The 26653-nt window shown below is 23.1% G+C and overlaps 1 protein-coding gene across 8 annotated transcripts in view; it reads right to left on the bottom strand.

Moving 5' to 3' along the window:
* Nucleotides 1-26653, bottom strand: part of LOC107065834 (Kinesin heavy chain 73) — a 136767-nt gene that overhangs the window by 102721 nt on the left and 7393 nt on the right. For all 8 annotated transcript variants that reach the window (XM_015319870.2, XM_015319876.2, XM_015319873.2 and 5 more), the window contains exon 2: nt 9321-9408. In XM_015319870.2, the coding sequence (XP_015175356.1) occupies nt 9321-9408 (88 nt within the window). The remainder of the gene's footprint in view (nt 1-9320; nt 9409-26653) is intronic.

The raw sequence follows: 26653 nt of genomic DNA, 5'->3' as shown, positions 1-26653 counted from the left end.
TTAATTAAAAATATAATTATAATATATTATTCTTCAGTAATTATAATAAAGAAGTTCGCATGGCTCAGTGAGGCAAATCACCATCCAGTAATCTCCATCCAGTAATAATCATAGGTTCCCGAGTTCAAATCCCGAGGGTGAAAAAAAAAATTATACTTCATATACTAGTAAGAAATACGGCAGTAATTATAATAACAATTATAATATATTATTATACTCTAAATTAATTATAATATATTATTATACTCTAATTATAATTTTTATATATTACTCTAAATTAAATATAATTATAATTATAATATATTATTATACTCTAAATTATTTATAATTATAATTATATTTAATTTAGAGTAATATATAAAAATTATAATTTATTTAGAGTATAATAATATATTATAATTATAATATATTACTCTAAATAAATAATAAATATAATTATAATATATTACTTTAAATAAATAATAAATATAATTAATAACATATTACTAAATTAATTACAATTATATTATACTAAATTTAAATCGATTCATCTTTTAATAATATTATCAAAATATACACTATACTTTGAATATTATTAGCATATATTATAATTTTACAATTTACATTACAAATTGAATTATGTAAGAAAAATATTTGTACAATACAGTCAATAAATTGTACTATATTATTTTGATAGAATAAATTAAGAGATAATTAAATATTAAAAAAAAAAAAACATGAATTAAATCTCATATTCTGTTCAGATCATACATCTCTTACATCCTTGAAAAGATTTATTTTTAAATCCTAGTTACTTTATTTCAAGTACATATAATATTCTAACCACTCTTTCTCAAGTTCCAACTTCCGTTAGCTTTTTAAATAGTCCTAAGAGGAATATCTGGAGTTTCAAACAGTTATAAAATGAATTAATTTCATTACAAACACAAGATTAAATGTCGACAAACAGTAATGTGGGGGTAGGTGGGTGGTCTGGTTTTGTACACATGTCGAAAATTCAACTTTAGGAATATTACATTTGCTCAAATAGTCATCATACCTTCTATAATTCTTCTTCATTCAATATCACTAATGATAAGAGATAGTAAAATGTTTCTGGTGAAATACTAGAAACTAATTTAACCTAGTACAGTTCAAAACTATCTCTGCTTTTCTATCTTTGACTTTTGCTACCTTTATGCATACACATACAAACACATACATCTATTAATAAAATTTCTATGTCACTTTTTGAAATAAAATTTCAAATATAATAAAATATAAAACAATATCTTTCTTACTGTCTATTTTTCTTGTTCTTTCTCTTATTTTTAATTTGTTAAATTAAATTATAAAAAAAAGAATTTATTAACAGTGTTAACATTTATGAAAGAATTATTAATAGAAAAGTTTTGAGTGAAATGATAAGAAATAATTTAAGAAAATAATGAAATTTTTATTATTGTAATGAAAATTAATTATGTGTTAAGATTTGATACAAATGTGCATTAGAAATGTGTGTGTATGTGTGTGTATATGTGTGTTTAATGATAAACCTGTTGTCCAATATATTTATTCATAATTGAAACGTATATTGTAAGAATGAGTACTACTATGTAAAGTAAAGTGTTGGAAAGGGTAAGAACATTTACCAAGTCATATATATATATATATATATATATATATATATATATATATATATATATATTATGTATGTATATATACATAATAGAATACATACAACAAAGTGTTCAAATGCATAGATCCACAAAACTGGATTAGCAATGTACAATAAATGTTAAAAGTTGATCTTTTTTTCTATCCTCTTGTCAGACCCTGATCAAATATTATTTATAAATTTCTAATGTTATTCTATTAAAAATTGACAAAAGTGTATTCGAAAAAAATTGTCTAATAAAATAAAATAAAAATGATTCTAAATAAAATGATTCTAAATAAAATTAAAAAATAAATCAATAAAATGATTCCAAATAAAATAAAAATGTAATAAATAAAATGACTTCAAATAAAATAAAAAATAAATAAATAAAATGATTCCAAAAATAAAATTAATATATTAATAGAATAAAATAAGATATTAGACAAAATATAATACTATATAATAATATAATAAAATATAATAAAATAATAAATAAAATAAAATAAAAAATAAAATAATATAACATAATAAAATATAGTAAAAAAAAAAGAATGAACTAAAAAAAAAAAAAACTAGGTTAAACGTATGAAAATAAATTTTATAATTCCACACATACAAAAATTACACCTTTTATCTTGAAACCATGATGAGGGATGTACGTTCACAAGGGTGGAAAAAAAAAATTAGAAGAAAAAATATAAAAAAACAAAAGAAAAGAAGTAGTACTCTCTGGTTTTTCACTCAACACTCACATACACACGTGTATATGCGTACACGCATACATATATATGTAGTATACACTTGAGAGGTGTAAGGATACATGTGTACGCATGTGTGTAAGTACAGTGGATACATATTCAAGTGTACTACTGTATACATTTTTCCATGTTTTATGAGAACTTACAAAAGTATATATATATATATATATATATATATGCATTTTTTTAGATATGTATATGTACTATATATAACATATGAGCTTTTCTATGTAAAGTAGCCATGTTTTTTCACCACTCGAAAGTCTTCCTGACTGTACTTTCTCTCCTCTCTTCTACCTTATTTCACACAATATGTAAACCATTGCAAGCAATGCAGCAAAAATGTATTACCATGTTCTCGTCAAAGCTAACTACCATCGTCAAAAGACACACAGCTGCGAAACGTTCCACGAAGTTGTCTAACAACCTGGAATAGCTATTTTTGATCATTTATGTATATATATATATATATATATGTGTTCATCTATGCATCATATATGTGTATATTTATATAGGTGTATGTTCATAGCTTACAGCTTGCGAAAATGTTACGTCGTATTTCGGTTTGAATATTTTACGATTGAAAGATGACAAGATTTTCTCAATGATTTTTTATTAATCAATTTTATTCGTAAATTTCAAATAATTTTATTCATTTAAAAATTTATTTAAAATTTATTTAAAATTCATTGTTTGTGTTTGTAAATGTGAAGAAGAAAAAAAATAGTATATTACTGTATAAATGCAAAAGCTAATCTTTAGTTTAAATGATACTGAATTTATTCTCAAGTAGGTTTTGTTTTGTTTTGTTTTTTTTTTTGAATATTTTTTTTTTTTATTAACCAACGAATTATACGAAAGAATTAAGAAAATTTTTTTCAAGTAGATTGAAAAAACAAACGAGACGTTGGATTATAAATAAACGAGTAGGTTATAAAGATTTCAAGTATTGCGAGATTTTATAAATGGAAAATGAATCTATGACACGGAATTACTGGTTAAAATAAGATAAAAAGGAATGCAGAGTTTTACGATGAGAAAGAAAAAAGAAACACGTAGAGAAGATAAGGGGGATTGATATCTAATTTTATAGAAAAAAATATGTAAAAAATAATTTAAGAAATAATTAAAAAAAAAAAAAAGAAAAAATAAACAAACAAACAAATGACACAATGATGAATAAAAAAAAGAAGAAAAATACATGGAAAATAAGGGAGGGATTGATATTTAATTTTATAGAAAACATTAATTTAAAAAATAATTTAAAAAATAAAACATAAACAAACAAATGACAGAATGACGAATGAAAAATAAACTTAAAAAAAAAAAAAAAATTAGGAGAATTGATATTTAATTTTATAGAAAAGATATGCGGAAAATAATTTAAAAGAAAAATAAATAAACAAATGACAAAGTGATGAATGAAAAAAAAGAAGAAGAAAAATACATGGAAAATAAGGGGGATTGATATTTAATTTTATAGAAAAAAATAATTTTAAAAATAATTTAAAAAATAATTTAAAAAATAAAACATAAACAAACAAATGACAAAATGATGAATGAAAAAAAATAAGAAGAAAAATACATGGAAACTAAAGGGGGATTGATATTTAATTTTATAGAAAAAATATGCAGAAAATAATCTTTAAAAAACAGAAACAAATAAATGAATGATGATGAATGAAAAATACACTTAAAAAAAAACACACACACATAGAAAATTAGAAGAATTGATATTTAATTTTATAAAAAAGATATACAGAAAATAATTAAAAAAATAAAACATAAACAAATAAATGAAACATGACCAATAGAAAAAGGAAGTAAAAAAGAAAAGAATAATTAAAGTTTAATTTAATATGACAAAAATGTTATGAAAATAATTAAATAATAATAAAACATTTCAAAGTTATACATTGATTAAAATAATAAGCATTCCCCCTTTTTTTTTTTTTTTCAACTTAATTTCTATCTTCCACGATAAACAAGATAAATGCTTGAGAAAAATAAACGCGAAGAGGACAATAAAAAAGAAAAAGAAGAAGAAGAAGAAGAAAATGAAGAAGAAAAAAGAAAATGAAAGTTTACCGTAAGGAGTCAAATAATAATAATTATAATAATCCAACGTCACGTGGGAAATCCTTCGTGGTTTATGTCGGGTTATTTTGATTATAGAGGGGTGGTAAAAGAAAAAAGAAAAAAAATATATATATATATATATGTATGAAAACAGAAGGAAAGAAAAAAAAAGGAGAGAGAAATAGCACACACACACACACACAAGAGAAACACAATTAAAAAAATTAAAAAATAACATATAAATAAATAAACAAACAAAACAAAATAAAATAAAATTTCTGTTATCACGATACAGTTAGTTTCTTCTTTTTTCTTTTTTGCTTTTGGTTGTATCAATAATAAAAAAAAAAAAAAAGACTAACACATAAGGCAATATATTGCACACAACACAGTATATTCCCTTGTGATCATAAGGGGTGTCTTCTTTGATTTTTATCATCCCTCATTATTTTACTTTTCGCACGGACTTTCTTCTATACAAACTAAGAGTAATGGATAGGAAAAATAATGATATAAAAAGAAAAAATAAATAAATAAAACGAAAACGAAAATAAAAATAAAAATAAAAAGAAAAAGAAAAATTTAAGAAATTAAAATTAATAATACAAAGAATTAAAATAAAAAGAAATAAATAAAAATAAAAAGGAATAATGATATAAAAAGAAAAAATAAATAAATAAAACGAAAATAAAAATAAACAGAAAAATTTAAAAATAAAACATTAAAAGTAAAAAGAATTAAATAAAATAAAATAAGAATAATGAATGATATAAAAAGAAAAAATAAATAAATAAAACGAAAATAAAAATAAACAGAAAAATTTAAAAATAAAACATTAAAAGTAAAAAGAATTAAATAAAATAAAATAGGAATAATGAATGATATAAAAAGAAAAAAAATAAATAAATAAAACGAAAAAGAAAATAAAATTAAAAATAAAAATTTCAAAAATTAAAATTAAAAGTAAAAAAATAAGAATAAAAATTAAAAATAAAAAAAAATAAAAGTAAAAAGAAATAAATAAAATAAAACTGGAATAACGAATGATATAAAAAGAAAAAAAATAAATAAATAAAACGAAAACGAAAATAAAATAAAAAATAAAAATGAAAAAAATTAAAATTAAAATTAAAAATAAAAGAATTAAATTAAAAATTTCAAAAATTAAAATTAAAAATAAAAGAATTAAAATAAGAATTTAAAAACTAAAATTAAAAGTAAAGAAAATCAAAATATAAAAATTAAAAAAAAAAAATAAAAATTAAAAGTATACAAAACTAAAATAAAAATTCAAAAATAAAACTAAAAAGTAAAAAATAAATAAATAAAATAAAACAGATATATAAATAAATAAAAAAGCTAATACAAGTATTGGTTAATTTCTGTAACAACAACTACTACTACTACTACTATTACTATTTGAAAGTATACGAGTATAACACTGGTGTTCAAAACCATTTTCAGTTCACTGAACCCTTTTACGAGTGTACAAATATTTGATTGATCACTTTTTTATGAAATCTTGCTCAATACAAGATAACTAATACAATATAATATTACATCTGAACAACAATTTTCATAGTAAAACTCCTTTAAAAAGCTTTCATTTTATCAAAAGACTCTAATTTTAAAATCACTGATTTATAAAAAATAAAATATTAGGTTGTTCAAAAAATAATTTCACATTTTTCTTTTATATAAAAATGAGGACACAATTTTCGTTTCGAGATTAAACCTAGGTCTTTCAAGTGGTCATAAATAGTTGAATTTCATAAATTTAACCAATCATCGATCTCACTTGTTGTTATTTACCAGTTTCCATCAACTAATACCTTTTATTGTATCAAAAAAAAAAAAAAATGAAATTACTTTCCAAACAACCCAATATTTTAATTCATTTCATTTCTAATTGTTTAGGCTCACTTTAAAAACCGACATTAATTTCCTTCAACGAAAATAATCGACCAATTATAAAGATAGTTTCCTTTTAAATCGGGTCAAAAGGTTTAACGCTCTATCTGAAGAGTTATTTTTATTTAAAATAAAAAAAAAAAAAAATAAAAAAAAAAAGAAAAACTGCATCGAAAGTATGACGAGAAAAGAAGAAAAAAAAAAGGATGCAAGTGTTCGTTGCACTTTTTATTTTCTCTCTTTTACTTTCACGTACAGAAAATAACAATTTGTGTGTGTATGTGTGTCTCTCTCTCTCTCTCTCTCTCTCTCTCTCTCTTTTATTCAATTTTTTTACTTTATTGATTTTTAATAACAACGTCACTCAAAATTCGTATCGTAAAATGAAACATACGTCCCGGTTTGACAAGTTCCATTTAAAAAATACAAAGGTTCGTCATGAAAATGTTTTTCAATATTAAATTAAAGTGTTCGATCACAAAAATAATAATCTTGTTTTAATTAATGTAATGTTTAAGAATATACACACACATACACACACACACACACACACACACACACACACACTAACACGTGTATAAGAAAGAGATCGACAAGCTTTTTAAGGGGACACGTCACCTTCGAGTGTAAAAAAAAAAAGCGGTTTTTTATTGTGAATTTTTTTTTTGCAGCCAGTTTTATTAATATCAATACAAATTTTTGGTATATGTAAGTTATATGTCTGGACTATATTCACAATTTTTTGTGTGTAAAAATATTGTAAATTGTGTTGTCTGTGGCCACTTTTCTAAGAGTCCAAAAAAATAAAGGTGATTTTCAGTTGCCCTCACTGGCAAAAATTGGTTCATCATAAACAAAAAAACTGAGTGTTATCCTTTAGTAAAGATGTTGGCGCAGGGAATGAACGAAAGGAAATTGTGATGTTTTAATTTTTCTCAAAATGGTCGACTTGTTGCGAAAAAATTGACATTTTTGCAGAAAAATCGTCGAGTTTTTGAAGAGAAAAAAAAAACCAAAAATTGGCATTTTTTTCGAAAAATCCTTTCGTTCATTCCTTAGATACGTGTATCTAGTATTACTGTACAAAATTTGGTAAGGATCGGATAAATGGTTTGGACGCAGCAAGGGCAACCGTTTTAAAAACGCGAATAGGAGAAATTAACGTTTCAAGTTTTGGTAATTTTCTTGGAGTGCTACGACGCGCTCCATTTAAACTACTACAATTTCGTAAATAATGCGCGGATCTTAACCAAAATTTGAAGAAATATTTTTGAAATAATATTCTATCAGAAAATCGAAAGAAAAAAACAAGAAATCGATTTTTTTGTTGACGTGTCCCCTTAACACTTAGCCAACCGAAAGCCATACAGAGTCGTCTACAATTTCCACCGCGCTCGGAAAAACCAAACTGCGCTTTCCACAGCGCATTTTTCTGAAGTAGGACGCGGACAGACTAAAATTCGCTATTTGAAATCAAAAACGTCCGCAAATTTTTTACGTGTACAATTATATCTTATTACAGTAACAATTTCGTTCAACGATTTCACATATTGCTTATACAAAATTTGAAATTAAAAGTTTATAATAATTATTTTTTTTAATGGTTATATATATTCAAAAAGTATAAATAATAGAGTAAGAAAATGAAGAACAGTAAAGATGACGGATAAATAATGTAACACAAATATGAAACAAAAAGGTAGTAATATATTAGAATATTGTTGAAAATAATTTTATGGCTGGCAAAGAGACACCATCGAAAATCCCGAAAAAAAAATAAGAGCCGTAATAATGAGCAATAAATGATTTCAAAAATTAGTACAATTTATTATATGTTGTACCCTATATAAATAAGAAGCTCTATAGAGAAAGAAGCATTCCTCAGATGAAAATGGTAGATCTATCCGATTGGTCGATCACCGACTAGCTTGGAAATCGGTAAATCTACCCGAACGATCGGCTTAGTGCAAACAAATTCTTTGCGGCACAGAATTGCAGATAATAAAATAGCTCTGTGTTGCATACAGAAATTTGATTACGTTTTAAATGAAACAAAATTGGTATATTTTTTATTAATAAAGATATTACATAATGTAATAATGTAAAAACATTAAAAAAAAAAAAAAAAGAGTTAATAACCAATTGTGTTTAACGTAAATAAGACGAAATATAAACTTATGAGCATGTGTAGCTTTAACAATAATATTTCGTGATGGGACTAATAAAAATGTCCCATATCGTGCATTACGGTGTATCAAAAAGGTGGGACATTTTTAATCCCACCGTGCTTCAAACGATCAACCAATGAAATGTGTGACGTAGAATGTGTATACTTTTATATAATAACTTTCATACTAATCAAACATTTTTCCCTAAAATGTCTCTTCTTATCTTTGATTAGACTACTGTTTGTTTTGTCTTTTTTGTTTAATTAACACAACTGGTATTTTATTTTTTTTTCTCTCTCTCTCTTTCTCTCTCTCTCTCTCTTCGACACTCCCATCGATATCATTTAATCTATAAACTTCTTACTCCCATATCAATTTACCGTTTATGGTTTCACGAAAAATATTGGCTAACAAACAATGTGTAATTCTAGAGAAAATAAAATAGAAAAGACAACTACTCTCTCGTTACGAAATTTCCTTTCAAATATATATTTTTAAAATAAAGTAAAGTTCTTTACGTAAAAAAAAAAGAAAAATGGCTTTTTATTATCATTATCACCAAAAATTCTTCGTTAACAAAGATATCGTTAAAAGTTTGTAAACGAACATTGAAATACTTGCTGAGTCATCAGCACTTATCAGTAAAATATGATATGTACTTCAACGTATGTTCTCGAAAAATGTTCAAATTTGGTTATTTATATTATAAAAAAAAAAAAAAAAAAAACAAAAAGAAAAACAAATCAAATCAAAATTAAAACTTACCGATCGATTTTGTCCATCGTGGTTGGATGCTGCAAGATGGTTTGTTGTTCGGTCATTTCGACGACGCATTGTGTACCAAGTTCTAATTCTGTAAAAAGAATATAATTAATATTTAATAAATTACTATAAATATATATATATATATATAAATCATGATTATTTATTTCAAATAATATTTAACAAAAATATCTAAACAATCTCAAATCTATTCGTTCAAATGATGCGTATCTTGTTCATTTCTAAACCAAATGAGATAAAAATGAAACTCATAAAATGCATGTAAATTATTCATTTAGTAAATGAAATAAAATATATACCCATAATTATGAAGAAAATGATCTATGTAAACCATATTTCACTGGTTTCGAGATATTTAAATAATTACATTTGAATATTAAATGAATTCTATATAATATTATGTAAATTACATTGAATTTATTTAGTTTCAAATAACGTGCTGTGTGAAATAACTGATAAACTAATTTTTTGTTTAAATTTTGACTTACAATAATTATAACAGTGTTATATATTAATATATAACACTTTCATAATTATAATATAATATAATATATTATGTTATATACTATATTAACACTATGATACGCCGGTATTTATATTATTATATATTATTTTTACAATAAAATAATATTGCGATAATAAATTGAGATATAAACTATCCTATCTTTCAAGTTGGATGAAACTGCACACAGTGTGCAAAATTTGATTAAAATCGGTTCAGTAGTTTAGGAGTCCATTGCGGACAAACAACGTGACACGTAATTTATATATATATTAAGAAGAAGAAAATATATATATATATATATAATATTTATATTTATATATAAATTTATTTATTGATATTTATTTAAAAATTTATTAAATTATCGCAATAATTTCCGAATGGTACCAACGTGGAGCCACCGACACTTACACGATAGTTTTTGCATGGTACCAAGGTGGAGCCACCGGACATCATAGTGTTAATATAGAACACTTTCATAATTATGAGCATATAATATAGTACACCACCTTAATTGATTAACATCACCCCTTCTGTAAATTAAGATACATGTTTTTTTATATATATTTTAAATTAATAGGAATATATGTATACATATGAAGTATCTAGTTACATAGATAGTAACCATATATAATTTATCTTAATTTAAATAATCACAAATCAAAGGATTCAATGATAAAGATTAATCCAATCGTATATATGAGATTAAATACGAAGAACATACCTCTACCTCTATGATGTAATCTACATATGTAAGACACATGTAATATTAGATGAAAGAAGATGAAAGGAAAAAAAGATAAGTTACAATAAATGTTCACGTGAACATTATTGAACGTATGAGAGAAAGAAAGAGACAGAGAGACAGAGAGAGAGAGAGAGAGAGAGAGAGAGAGAAAGGATCTCATACTAGCGTAAATTTCCATTAAGAAGGAAACTTAACAACGGAGAGACGTTATATATCCGATCAGAAATTATTGAACGTTGTAGCAAGCTTGTAGTAGACTGGTGGTGGTGTTTCTATGTATATAGGAAACACGTACTTGATATTCTACCTTAGTGGTCGTTACTATTTGTCAGAGAAATTTAATATCAAGGCTGACTAATTATCGATAATCCTAACAAGTCAGAGACAAAAGGTACTCTACTTTGAAATATATTAATTAATACTTTATTCAATTTTTTATATTATTACTATTATACAATTGATTATTATTTTTTTTTTTTTCATAAGTAATAGATAGCAGTTATACACGAATAATAATTAAATATTAAAATAAATTCTAAAAATAATAACAATGTTATAGAAAATAATAATAATAATTGAAACATATTCATATTTAATATTAATATTTAACCCGCGAGGGTAGACATGGAATAAAGTGTGTGTGTATTAATATTTAATTATTAATTAAAAATTTATTTCATAGTAAAAATAATTTTAAAATAATTTTAGTTAACTTAGTTAAATTTTAGTTAGTGTTAACACTATTTTTATATTATTATACAGTAGATTATATTTTTTGTTTTTACCGTCATAGATAACCGAATTACAAACGAATAATTATATTACTATAAATAATTCTATTATATTAAATTATAAATTTATAATATAAATTATATTATAATAAATTAATAAAATTAAATATAATTCTAAGAATAATAATAATATTTATAGAAAATTATAATTTTTATAACATAGAATATTATTACTTTTTAGTGTAAACATTTTTATTGTTTTTAACGTCATAGATAACCAAATTACACACGAGTATAAATAGAAATAAATTGTGAAATAAATTTGGAAATAAATTTGGAAATGAATTCTAAAAATAATAATAATACTAATAATAATACCAGTATTATAGAAAATAATATAATTACACACAAATATAATTACATTTATATAAATTCTAAAAATAATAACAATAACAATATTATAAAAAATAATTTCTATAAAATAAAGTATGGTACTTCATCGCCGCAGCAAAATTCCGCTAATGCGCCAATCTACATCTTAAATTGTTGCGACAAATCATAGAATAAAAAACTTTATTTAAAATCAAAAAACCTTTTCCAAATTCAAAACATTTTATTTATAAAAAGTAATCAATCCGATTTCTTTCTGATAAATAAAATTCCAAATGATGTCTCGCATCTTGTTCTGTTTTTGGCAAATCCTAAATACGCATTTTTGTAGCACTAAAAAATGACGAAACCCTGACGAAACCCTGACGCAACCCTGACGAAACCCTGACGAAACCCTGACGAAACCCTGACGAAACCCTGACAGTTGCTATATGCAAACAACAAGATTGTTGTGTACGAACAACAAGATTCCACTTTATTGGCGCATTAGCAGAATTTTTGCTGCGGTGGTGCTAATACGTAAGTATCTAAAATATTTTTAGTGTTAACACTTTACAAAAAAGAAAATAAATCGTAACATATATAGAAATATATATATACCAGATTGTTAAGTTGAAAATTATCACTAATGAGAAGGTATATGTTCTCAATACGTCAGAGATTCTGCTTTTGTGTGTCCTACAAACGCGTATCTAATCGCAATGCAACATCCATTGGAATAGTAAATATTGTTGTGTACTAATACATTCCCTATGCACACTGTTATTCCAATCGAAGGTGTCCTATTTTAAGGATCAATTAATTTCCATGTTCCTATAATAATTTCTACGTGTTTAATTCTATCGATGACCTAATTTTCATTTAAGCCTTTCAAAAGTTAATTGAATTATTTTAACACATTGCAATGTCAAACTTCAATTATACATGGCTTGCCTAAGACCATCAAACATTGTTCAAATTATTTCTAACAAATAAACATAAGTGATACAATTATGTGCAACGTACGTAAATATGTTTTATGGTTTGATAATTTTTTTTTTCTTCTATGATGAATTCAACGTTGTTTTCATATAATAACGTTGTACAAAATAAGATAAGAAATAATATGAAGCCATATGTGAAATACACCCTAAGTGATGTCACATACTTATGACGGTCTTGAGTCATAACATTTGCATATATCTATTTGTATTGTATGTGTGTGTGTGTGTGTCTAACATAATCGTATCGTCAAATACATCAAACAAAATGTTGCATAGATTATAATATAACACTAGGGATGCCCCGACACGCGTTTCTGTGGCTCACAATCAGTCCGATATACACGTATTTAAGTCAACGAATTACCTTATACCGCCATCTGTTAGAATCTTATCGAACTAACAGAGATAATCATGACTCTTTGTTAATAAACAAATAATATTGCGATTATAAATTGAGATATAAATTATCCTATCTTTCAAGTTAGATGAAACTGCACACAGTGTGCAAAATTTGATTAAAATCGGTTCAGTAGTTTAGGAGTCCATTGCGAACAAACAACGTGACACGTAATTTATATATATATATATATATATTAAAGAAGAAGAAAAAGAAGATGATTAACACGTTGAGCGCCACGTCAGTCATCGGTGACTGACATTCTATATGTTTAGGCCGCGTCAGCCACCGATGACTGACAGCGTGTAACATGATATATCTAAGTGGTGTGCGTGGCCTGACGGAAACGACTTCTTTGAAAATGAGCGTGGAGCTTAATGTGTTAAAATGTTTTCAATATAAATTTGTGAATTGTAAATTACCATTACATTTTTAATAAAAATCTGCACACATATATAGATACTCACATTCATACACATTAATATTGAATGACAAGGTAAAATATAACATCTGGAGAGATCAAGCTTTTTTCAAAAGGTTTTCAAAGAAAAGAAAAAAAAAGTTAGACCTCTCGAGGTTTTCTTTTTTGAACACTGCACTATTGAAAAGCAGAATAGAAAGAAACCTTTTATTCCTTACGTTTACATACCAAATTTATATGTATATATATATATATATAAGTTTCTCCTTCGAAGATTTAAAAGCCATCGTACTAGAAACATCTGCTTACCTGGCGTACCCGAAAATTTCACCTTTAAAATCTTCTTCCCTTTTATCGTCCCAAACTCGACTCGTATTCGAAACGAACATTTTTTCTTTTTTTTCTTTTTCTTTTTCTTTCGAATGTTTTCTAATGATAGTTTTGAAAAAACGTAAAATAAAATAAAAAATGTAATATTGTAAATAATGAGAGGAGATTGTGCAACGAGTTGTTTGAAAATTTAACGAGATCGTTGGATTCTTTTTATTTGAAATTTGTGAAATATTATTTTTTATATTGGATCTATGTTAAAAATTAGAATTATAATAAATATTATATTTTATTTAATATTAAATACAAAATATAAATGTTATATTTAATATTTATTTATTTAAAATTAAAACATTTCAATCAATATTAAATATTAATTATTAAATAGTAATATTAATATTAAATAAAATTAAAAAAAATATATTATTTAAATTACAAAATTTATATAATATATATTATAAATATAATAAATATCTTATATTTTATATAATATATATTTAATAAATAATATTATATTTATATTTAATAAAATAATAAAAAAAATATAACAAATAAATAAATAATTATAAATAATAAATATAATAATAATATTAAAATTTTGTAAATTTATCAAATATAATAATAATAAATAAATTTTTATAATAATAATTTTATATTATATTTAATAAATATAATAAATATTATATTTAAATTTATTATATATTAAATATAATTATTATTTATATTATATGAGGTTCATATTAACTTAACCAAATACATTTGTATTATTCTTATTTTTATGAATAAGATTTTTCATTGTAAAATATTTTCATGTAAAACTAGAAACAGATCATTTACGAACATTCTGTGAATTGGTATAGTTTTCAACATAAATTACAAATCGAATATAATCAAAGTAGTTCGGTAAATTCTACCATCTTCTACTAGGTACAATCAATTTCAATAACCTCGTTTCAAACGAGAAATCTCGTTGAATTCTATACATCTACAGATGCAATAACACATTTTACTTACATACATATATCGTGGTATACATCACTACCACAATCTTATCCACAACTATCAACTACATTCGTATAAATCTCTAAGGAACACACATGTACACATAGATATAGGTACAATAGTTACGTACAGTTCGATGAGGTGGAAAAAAATCGGTTCCAACTTTCAAATAAAAACTATACATATATATTAGGGTGGATCAAAAAAATCAATTATTTTTTTGTTTACAAGAGACACGGAAAAATTGGTTGCTAGACACCTTAAAAAAAAATTCTCACCAAATATGACCTCTTAATTTTAATAAGAAAATCCTCCGCATCGCAGTTTTTTATTATTTGTTTTTTTTTTCAGTCTAATAGATTAAAATTCATACCTCATTATTTATTGATTGTAGAGAAAAATGTTCTAGACAAATTTTGTAGGAAATTTAATGCTCTACAAAAAAGGTATCTTATATTTTTCTCGTAAATCTCACCATTTGAATGATATTGAAGATTTAAGTTTGATTATTTTACAACAAATCTCATTTTTTTTTTTTTTTTTATGAATTTTATAACTCGACAATAAATGACTATTATAAAATGAGCGATACAAATTTTTGTAGGAAATTAAATGCTCTATAAAAATGGTGTCTTATGTTTTGGCGTTTAAATTAAGCGTTCAAAAGATATTCAGAGACAGAAATCAGTACACAATGAAAGTTTGATGATGAATTTCGTGTACCAAAATTAAATGAATTGGTTTTGGGTATGCCACCATATGTTTATCACCATATTGCACACTTCGATAAATAGTACACCTTCGGAAACAAAATATTAATCTTATTGTGAATGTATAAATAATTTAAAAAAAATGTATCTAACACACGGATGTGAACACAACGTTTGAAACAAAACAAAAAAAACAGATTTGAAATTCTACATCCCCTACAATATGATAAAATCGGAATTGGAATAACAATAATTTTAATCCGTCGATAACAACGTCATTTTTATCATCCTGGTTGAATCTATGAAAAAAAAAAAAAATAGAAAAAAAATTGTTTCGTGTTTTTTTTTTTTTTCTATTCGATCGTTAACAAATTATTACGTATTACAACACGATATGTAATTACGAAAGGGATTAGTTAATTCCATGCTTTGTGGTATGAACGAAACGGTTCGATGATAATCCTCCTACTTTCCATTTTTGTTCTTTTATTTCGTAACATTTGAACTTTCTTTTATGAAAATGTGTTGATGTATGAATTTATAAATGTTGATTGAAAGTATAAAATAAAAAATGATTATCTAACAATTGATATTATATTTTTTAAATTAACACGTTAACCAGGAGGGACGTATAAATACGTTAAATGTATTGTTTGAAAGGTTAAGATACAAACCTTTGTAGTTTATATATAAATAAATAAATAAAATATATATTTCACGATGTTTTAATTTATTTTAAGCATAAATAATAATAAATGATAAATTATAAATAAATAATTTTAAAAAAGTTGTGTAATTAGAAAGGGAATTCCTTGGTTAACAGATTAATATATGTTTTATATGAAACTACATAATAAATATAATATAATAATAAATAAAATATATAATACAGTGATCTGTGGCATGGTGTTAAAGTCTCCGATTCATATCCGCGGTATCGTGGGTTCGAATCCTGCCAGTCGCAACAAAATACAAAAAAAATAAAATATATAATATATAATAATATAAATAAAATATATAATATATAATAATAAATAAAATGTGTAATGTAATAATAAATAAACTATATAATAATAAATACAATATGTAATATAATAATAAATAAAATATATAATATAATATTAATAATAAATAAAACAAATAATAGTAATTTAAATTAAAAAACTATAATACTAAAAAATTTTAAGCATAAATAACTATAAATAATAAATAAATAAGTATATAAAATATAATAAATAAATAATAAAAAAAAAGGTACGTAATTAAAAAGAAAAATCCCCAATTTTAACAAATCTATAAATGTTTCATATGAAACTACATAATAAATATAATATAATATAATAATAAATATAATATATAATATAATAATAAATAAAAATAATAATAATAATAATTAATATTAAAAATAGAATAATATTAAAAATAAATAAAAATAAAGTACAGTATTATTCGAGAAATAAAAAATATAATAATAAATAAGAATAATAATAATAATAATAATTAATATTAAAAATCTAATAATACTAAAAATAAATATAAGTCAAATATTATTCGAGAAATAAATGGTGTTAATCAAATTAGGAAATTGCATTTTATCTCATACGTCGTATGTGATAAGAAAGATAAGAGATAGAAAAGAAACAGGTGTAAATGAAAGTGCAGGTGTAGACGAAAATATTTGACACGACAAATACACGTTGAATTACATTTTTGTTTTTGTTTTTCAAAATAAAAATAAAAAAAAATAAAAAAAAAACAACAAAAATAAAGCAAACTATTTTATTAATATTTTTTTTTTTCAATAAAATTTACTCAATTTTTCACAAACTTTTTGCACAATTAATTAGAAATAAATACTAATAATTACGTTATTATTTGATCGATATTAAAAACAAAGATACTTCGAAGAATATAAACGAATAAAATTTAATTTGTTTATAAAGTGATTGAAAATAATTGTGGTTGGGGATTTCAGAGGGGTTGGTACAATCAGTAACATAAAACTAAACCCACCCACCTAACGTTATACTTTTGCATTGAATTTTTTTTTTCTTTTTTTTCTTTCTTTCTTTTACTTGCAAGACTTCACGAAGTCGAATAATTTAAAAGCTGAAATAAAAGGAAGAAACGAAACGAAACGAAACAAAACAAAACAAAACAAAACAAAAATCCTAAGAGGATACGATGAAAAGGAGAATGAAATAGTGGGAGTTAAAGAGAACAAAAAATAAAAAGAGAGTAAGAGAGAGAGAGAGAGAGAGAGAGAAAGAGGAATGAAAGAAGACTTGCACGAAGAATCGATACAGAACTCCTATAAGGACTTTAAAGAGTCTTATCGTATCTCTCGTTCAATTTATTTTCCTTATCTCTTTGCACGGATAAAAGGGTGATAAGGAAATAGCCCATCGTCCACCAAAGTATCCAATGTTAATGTTTTACCTGTACTTGTGTAATTATTACACGTGGGAGGGTAAGAGTGGAGGCATTTATGAATACAAATACAAATATTTAAAATATTTCATTAATCTTCTTCTTAATATATATATAAATTACGCGTGTCACGTTGTTTGTGCGCAATGGATTCCTAAACTACTGAACCGATTTGAATAAAATTTTGCACACTGTGTGCAGTTTCATCCAACTTGAAAGATAGGATAGTTTTTATCTCAATTTATAATCGCAATATTATTTTATTAATCGCGAATTATTTGTTTATTAACAAAGAGTCATGATTATCTCGCTGTTTCATCAAAAATGGCAATAGCAGTACTCCGTGCTTGAAATTTCGAATGGTAACGCACTTGCAAGGAAGTACTGTATCTAACCTGAAATTTCAGTGTATGATAGTTCTTCACTTTAGTGTAAACAAAGTAATTTTAAAACAAAGTAACCTTAGTTTCTCCGAAAAGTAGTGAGGTTTTTTCCGAAAAGTAGTGAGGTTTTTTCCGAAAAGTAGTGAGGTTTTTTCCGAAAAGTAGTGAGGTTTTTTCCGAAAAGTAGTGAGGTTGTTTCCGAAAAGTAGTGAGGTTTTTTCGAAACTTAGTTTTTCGAAGGTTTCACTTCTAACACGTGTGATCTGCCCACATGATATTTTCTTTTTTTAGCAAAAGAGCTTTAATGCCATCTATCGAAAATCAGCATGAACTTTTCGGACAACCCAATAAATTAGCGCCATATTCCAAACTTTTTGGGAACGTTAATTTCATTTGCTTTATTATTTCTTTTTCTATTTTGTATGAATAAGAAATTGATTCATAATAATATATAATAATATTCATAATAATATTTCACATAAATGTGAAATCGTTTAGAATTTAGATCTATGTGTGCGTGTATGTATGTGTGTGTGTGTGATTTGTGTGTATATGTTGGAAATATTTTGAAACTAGAGATCCTTCAGTTTCTTATAAGATTTTTTTGGTCACTCATGGTCAGAAAATGTTGAAGAAAAATTGACCGAAGAAACACAGAAAGAAAAGAAAAATGCAAGAAAGCAGATGAAAAAAAGAAAAAAACGTAGGAAAAGTATACAAAAAGGTAGGAAGAAGAAAGTAAATGGACATTTTTTTACGATGTGGACGACTTAACTCGTAAAAGCAAGTCTCTCGTGCTTGCCAAAAAGGATTAGGACTTAGAAGTTTAGATCTCAAGTAAGGGAAACAATAGACGACACGTTGGACAAGTTGAAAAGTTTTGACCAATCGCATTACGATATACCTTACCTGTCCTCTTTTTTCTTTTTATTAAACTTTCTTTTTTTTTTTCTTTAAAACAAAAATTACTAAACGCACATTAGATAATTGTAAAAAAAAAAAAAAAAAAAAAAAAGACAAACAAATATAAAACATCAAATTATAAAAACCAACAGAGTGTTTAACTTGTGCAATGAAATACGAAAAAAAAAACCATTTTCCTATAATTGAATAAAAAAAGAATTAAACAATAATTGTATAAAAAAAAAAGATGATTAGATGATTGTAAATAAAACAAATATTAAATACACACGTATTCAATAATATCTTTCAATATTTTGTTCTACTAGGGATTTTTTATTTATATTTTTTTTTTCCAACTTCTTTTCACTACTCGCTGTATCTTTAGAAACGTTTGATTACCTTAACGAGAGTTCGTATTTCGTTTAATCAACATTGGGTTATTTTCAATCGAGGATTCATCAAAAGGGCTCGGCACTTACTTGTTTTTTATTTTTATTTTTTTTTTTTTCAATATGTTTTCAAGTACCTTTTTCAATAACTCTTCCTATTCCAATGACTACCACCTTTTCACGTTGCAATTAATTTATAAATTGCGTATACGATGTTAAAGATGGGATCGATAATCATTCGTTTCATTTATATGAGTTTATTTCGTTTGATAAGATTAATGAATGTTTATTTAATGATAATGAAAAAATGGAGGGGGGGGGGAAAGATAGTTTTATATTTTACTAGAGTCGAATATCGACCAACTTCAACCTATAAACTTTACGATTTACAAACTGGAATCGAATAACTTCGATTATCGACTCGAATATTGACTAACTTCAACCTATAAACTTTTTGCATAACAATTTATAAATAAAAAATTAATTAAATAAACAATTTAAATTGGACCGAATTGTAACGCAAAACCATTATCGAATCCACCTTAAGACACACACAAAATTTCATTAAAATCGGTCCAGCCGTTTAGGAGGAGTTCAATGACAAAAACGTGCACAGAAGAATTATTTATATAAAGATATGTTTAATTAAATTAAAATCAAAATATATATATATATAATTCATTTATTAAATGTTCTCCTTTCTTTTCTTCTTCCTACTTTTATTCTTTTTTTAAATTGTTTTTTATTTAGTTTTGAGTTGAATCTATCTATCTTCTGTAGAAATGCTTAAAGTCTCTTTTAAAAGTTTATTATTCATCGTTGTACGTTCTTTTAATCGATTAATAAAACTTTGAAAGTTTCTCAGTAGTGTAATTATATCGTTCTAAATAAAACTTTGAAGATGAACGCGAAAAACAAGTTGTTTGAACGTTCTTATTATTTTTTTTTTATTTTTTTTTTTGTATGGATAGATTTGTTAAATATAAAAAAAGATTTCTTTTTTCTTTTTCTATATATTTAAATATATATTAAATGTTATTTATAGTAACGAAAGTTTCAATAATTAAATTAAATATTAAATAATTAGAGGTTGAATCGAAAAATTGGTTGAAGTTTCACGACAAAAGGTGGATTAAGTATTGAAAAAAAAAATAAAAATATGTGAAAGACAAATAATTTCAATTTTAGAGAATAATTTTATATTTTAACACTTAGCATGCGGGTATATTTCACCGTCAAGTTACGCGTGTAGCGGGCATTTTTTTATTAATCGCGCATGAATTTGATCAAAAATTTCTTCTATCTTATTTTTTGCGTCTTTGTCTAATTATATACTACATATGTCATTGAAAAATGCATAATTAATCATAGATGTAGTTAAGTGCATTTTTCACTTTACTGTGCTGTAATTATACGGTATTTACTATTCATCAAAAATTTATTAAATTCGTATTTTTACGTGAACCGCGCTCCAATGATAGAATGTGAAAAACGTAAAAATACGTTGCCCGCATATCAAGTGTTCAATTAATTTATTTATAAATCAATGATAAAATATTATTATTATATATATCTTTTTATTAAATAATAAATATATTTTTATATTTATATATATATATATAATTTTATTGTTATATACATTTTAACTATTATTTATTTATATGTTATATTATATATTATTTATATATTATATTTATATATAATTAATTTATATACAATTTAAAATATTAATATATTATATTACTAATTTATTATATAATTTAATATTAATTTACATATATATTTATAATTAACTTAATTATATTTTATAATTAGATTAATATAAAAAATAAAATATAATTAAATTAATATACAAAAATTTATGTAACAATAAAATATATATATATATATAAATTAATAAAAAAAATTATATTGTTATAATAAAATTTATGTTAACATAAACTGATGAATAAAAACATTACAGTCATAATTAGCATTCATTAGAATTAATCAGAATAACATAATAATTTTTTAAATGGAATCATCTTCTCCTCCCTACCCCTTTCCCACCCTCAAATTCATCATTGTGTATCTTCAATAATTCATCATACAACTTTAACATTCCTTTTGATGTTAGGAGGAATAAAAAGGTATCGAAGCTTTTCTGTTCGATGTGTGGATATGTGGATTTTCTGTGTGGATGTGTGGATGTGTGGATATGTGTGTGTGTGTGAGTATGGTTGTATATAGGTATCATATATGCATGCATACACATATGTATATGTATTTATGTATTTGGACATCACCGAAACAAAGGGATGTTCCTTTCCACGCATACGATCGATACGCAGGACTGAAATGTACGGGGGTTGGTTGAACTGCGGATCTTACGAGAAAGTACCCAATGTTCGCCATCTTTTTTTTTTTGTTTGCTACTTTCTTTCTCTTTCGTTTGCTTTTAATTATCTTTCGAAAGATTGCTTACTCACTGAGAATTTTCTCAGTTAGAAGAGGTGGGGAGGGAGGGATCGAGAAATGATAATTAAAATTTTTCCGTTCGGATTATCCTTCGTAAATAATTTCTATTTTTATGTTCATTTTATTATTATTATTATTATTATCAATAATATTATATGTGTCGTATAATAACATTGTACAGATTAAAATTAATTGTAGTTATTTGAGCAATTAGTTAATTGATTAAAAAATTTACAAACTGTATTATAGTAATAATAATAATAATAATAATAATAATAATAATAATAATAATAATAATAATAATAATAAAATATAAATATTTAAAATATAAATATTTAATATAAATATATTATATTTATTCTATTATATTCATTTTTATTAATAATGATATTAAAAATATTATTTAACAAGTTGCAATGTATTAGGGCGAATCATAAGTAACTTCCGGATGCGACTATGTAGAATTTTTCTACGATTTTTTTTTTTTTTTTTTTAATAAATAATAAAAAAAAATATTATTAAGATTATCATACATTTAAAGCTCATAAACGTTTGAAAATTCTATTAACGTATGCTTGAAAATATTGCAATATCATTGAATTTATTTTTTTTTTATTATTATTATTATTATTATTATTATTATTATAATATGTCTATTTATAAAAAAAGTGTATTGAATTACTACGTAGAAATATTTTTAAGCAGCAAAACAGTAGCAATAACCAAACCAACACCACCATCAGCATCAGCATTAATAGCAACAGCCAGTATTTTATTAATTATTATCATATTTCAGTTATCCTACTCGCCTTATCAGCATAAAAAAGAAAAAAAAAAACAAGTAGAACAAAAATCGAGAGAAATGAGTAAAACGAGTTGATGAAGCAAACGTTGTCATCATCATTTATCATTTTTCTCGTGTGTGTGGTACACATTTATATTACAATTATAAATACAATTATAACATTTTTTTTTTGTTTTATTTTATAATTACAATAATAAAATATGATTGTGCATAAACTTACGTTTAGAATACGATAATTGTTTTTAATATTTAATTAATTAATTATACTTGTGTGTGTGTGTATGCGTTTTTTTGCAAGTACGTTTAATCAGTTACGTTTAATTTTTGTTGAATGTATTAATTTGAGTTGTTGTTTTTTTTTTCTTTACTTCGTTTTAATTAGAAAATTTTAATGAAAATTGTCATTCGAGATAGAAGAGAAAGTAACAGAGAGTATTATTGATTTATTTTTATATTATATTTTTATATATTTATATTTTCATATATTTTTATTTTATATTTTTATATATTTATATTTTTATTTATTTATATTTTATATTTTTATATATTTATATTTTTATTTATTATATATTTTTATTTTATATTTTTATATATTTATATTTTTATTTATTATAATATATGAGATTATTATTTTATATTTTTATATATTTATATTTTTATTTATTATATATTTTTATTTTATATTTTTATATATTTATATTTTCATATATTTTTATTTTATATTTTTATATATTTATATTTTCATATATTTTTATTTTATATTTTTATATATTTATATTTTTATTTATTATAATATATGAGATTATTATTTAATATTTTTATATATAATATTTATATTTTTATTTATTATAATATATGAGATTATTATTTTTAAGATACATACTTACTTATGTGCAAAATATGATCGTATTTGTATGTATATTTGTATGTATATATGTATATTATATATGTATGCTATGTAGAATATAAAAGCAAGCTACGTTTCCAGGCATAATTAAATTTTGTTTTTTTTTCTTTTTTTCTTTTTTTTTTTTTTGCATAACGATGCATAGCATAAAAAAAAAAATCTCGGTAGAGGAAGAGGATCGTTTTTTCTGGTCACGAAATTTTTTAACATTTTTTTTCCCTTTTATCTTTTTTGTCACGTACGCGATTGAACCTTCTTTCATGTTTTTTTTTTGTTTTTAATTTTGTTTTTAGTAAATACATAAATCTAATAAGATTGATTCTTACATTTTATTTTTTATTTATTTATTAAGTTGTAGTAAAATGTTCGTTTGCAACTTGAAGATATATATATATATATATATATATATATATTTTTTTTTTTCTAATAAGATTGATTTTTCCATTTTATTTTTATTTTATTTTATTAAGTTTTAATAAAATGTTCGCTTGCAAATTAAAGATATATTTTTTTGTCCTAGTTTAATTTAATTTGCGATTTTTTTTATGCATAGGGTTGATATAACGTAGTAAACTTTGTGTTATTTATTTTTTATTTTATTTTATTTTTTTTTTTTAAGAAGAAAACCCTCAAAACAACTTTTTTTGTTTGTTACCCTCGTTTAACTTTTTCTTCTCTTTTTTCTTTTTAGACATAGCATAAGATTGATTTTTCTAATTTATTTGTTTTATTTATTAAGTTTTAATAAAATGTTCGTTTGCAAATTAAAGATATATTTTTTTGTCCTAGTTTAATTTAATTTGCGATTTTTTTTTATGCATAGGGTTGCTAACGTAGTAAACTTTGTGTCCTTTTTTTTTTTTTTTTTTTTTTTAAATAAGAAAACCCTCGTTTAACTTTTCCTTTTCCTTTTTCTTTTTCTTTTTTTTTAGACATAGCATGTTTTATACGTCATACAAAATCCTGCTTTTGGTTTAACGTTTCTCCAGATGATCGTCTTACAAATTTTCGGATAGAAAAGAAAAAAGCTTTGCAAAGCATTTTTCTTCCTCCTCGTCAATTTGAATCTCAAAGGATTCAACGAAATAAAAGGAATTAAGAAGAATTTCAAAATAGGGTCAATGAGAATTGCATTTATATATTTCATTTTATTATTTTATTTTATTCAATTAATATTCAATGAAAATAGTACTAATAATAATAATAATAATAATCATAATAACAATAACAATAATAATACTGTAACATTATTCGAATATCTTTTACGACAAAATATTTGTATAAATGAATAAATGAATATTAATAAAATAAATTATAAAAATAAGAAAGAAAACAATGAATATTATATGAATATTTGAAAAAAAATGAATTAAGAATTATAAAATTTTAAATAAATAAATTAACAACTCCGTTTTGAATTTAGTTTGAATAGAAAAAAATAAAAAAGAATTAAGCCATGTTTTCTCTCTTTTCTTCTTTTTATTTTTTTTTTTTTTATTTTAATATTATAAATATAAATATAAATATAAATATAAATATAAATATAAATATAAATATAAATATAAATATAAAATAAAATTTTAAATAAATAAATTAACAACTCCGTTTTGAATTTAGTTTGAGTAGAAAAAAATAAAAAATAAAAAATAAAAAATAAAAAAGAATTAAGCCATGTTTTCTCTTTTTTCTTCTTTTTATTTTTTTTTTTTTTATTTTAATATTATAAATATAAATATAAATATAAATATAAATATAAATATAAATATAAATATAAAATTTTAAATAAATAAATTAACAACTCCGTTTTGAATTTAGTTTGAGTAGAAAAAAAAATAAAAAATAAAAAATAAAAAATAAAAAAGAATTAAGCCATGTTTTCTCTTTTTTCTTCTTTTTATTTTTTTTTTATTTTAATATTTTAAATATAAATATAAAAATAAATATAAATGCGAGACTTTAAATGGTGTGTGGCCCCGAGCTTTAAGTGTAATGCACTTTATAATAAATATATACCACCACCTGGCCTTCTGTACACCTGTGCTGGTACTTTAATATTTTGAAAAAGGAAATAATGATATCGTTGAGAGAAAAAAAAAGGACTCTCTTTTTGATAGAAAAACGTAAAGAACTACCACGGTGTGCAAACTATATCCAAAAAGAGAAGAAAATAAAAAATAAAAAAATAAAAAACTGTATATTTTCGTGTCAGTGCATTTTCTTTTCTTTCAAATCTCCTTGTACACCAATGCAGTCACAGATATATTTCAGGAAAACGACAACAAGAAAGACAAGAAGAATATCGTCGTTATATATTTCTTCATAAACTTTTCAACTGTAAATCAGAAGTTTCTCTTAACTTTCGATAACCTTTTTCTTTTTCTTTTTCTTTGTTTTTTTTATCCACAACCATGCATAGAAGACAAATGTTTTACGATATTTTACGAAAGTGTACATTTTTATTTTTTTAACGTACGTATTATGCACTTATGCTGTTTTAAATAAATGAAAAGAAAACAATTATACGAATGATAAATATAATCAGTCTGGTAAATGTACGGATAATTTAATATCGTAATATTATACATATATATATATATATATATATATATATAAATGTATTTTTCAATGAGATTTATATTTGAGAGTATACAAATATTCCGTTTTGATTTCATTAATAAACATTGATATAAATTTCAATTAATCCTTCGTATCGAATAATCATCGTTGGGTTTTTTCTTTTTGTCTAAATAAAAATCAATCCCTCGTTGGTTTAATTTTTATTTTATTTTTTTCTGATAATACTCATTTATCACATAAACGTGTATTT

This window comes from Polistes dominula, unplaced genomic scaffold, assembly GCF_049000335.1.
Source record: "Polistes dominula isolate Pdom_NZ unplaced genomic scaffold, Pdom_raw_medaka contig_19, whole genome shotgun sequence".
NCBI classification, from domain to species: domain Eukaryota; kingdom Metazoa; phylum Arthropoda; class Insecta; order Hymenoptera; family Vespidae; genus Polistes; species Polistes dominula.
This window is presented reverse-complemented; position numbering and strand designations above follow the sequence as displayed.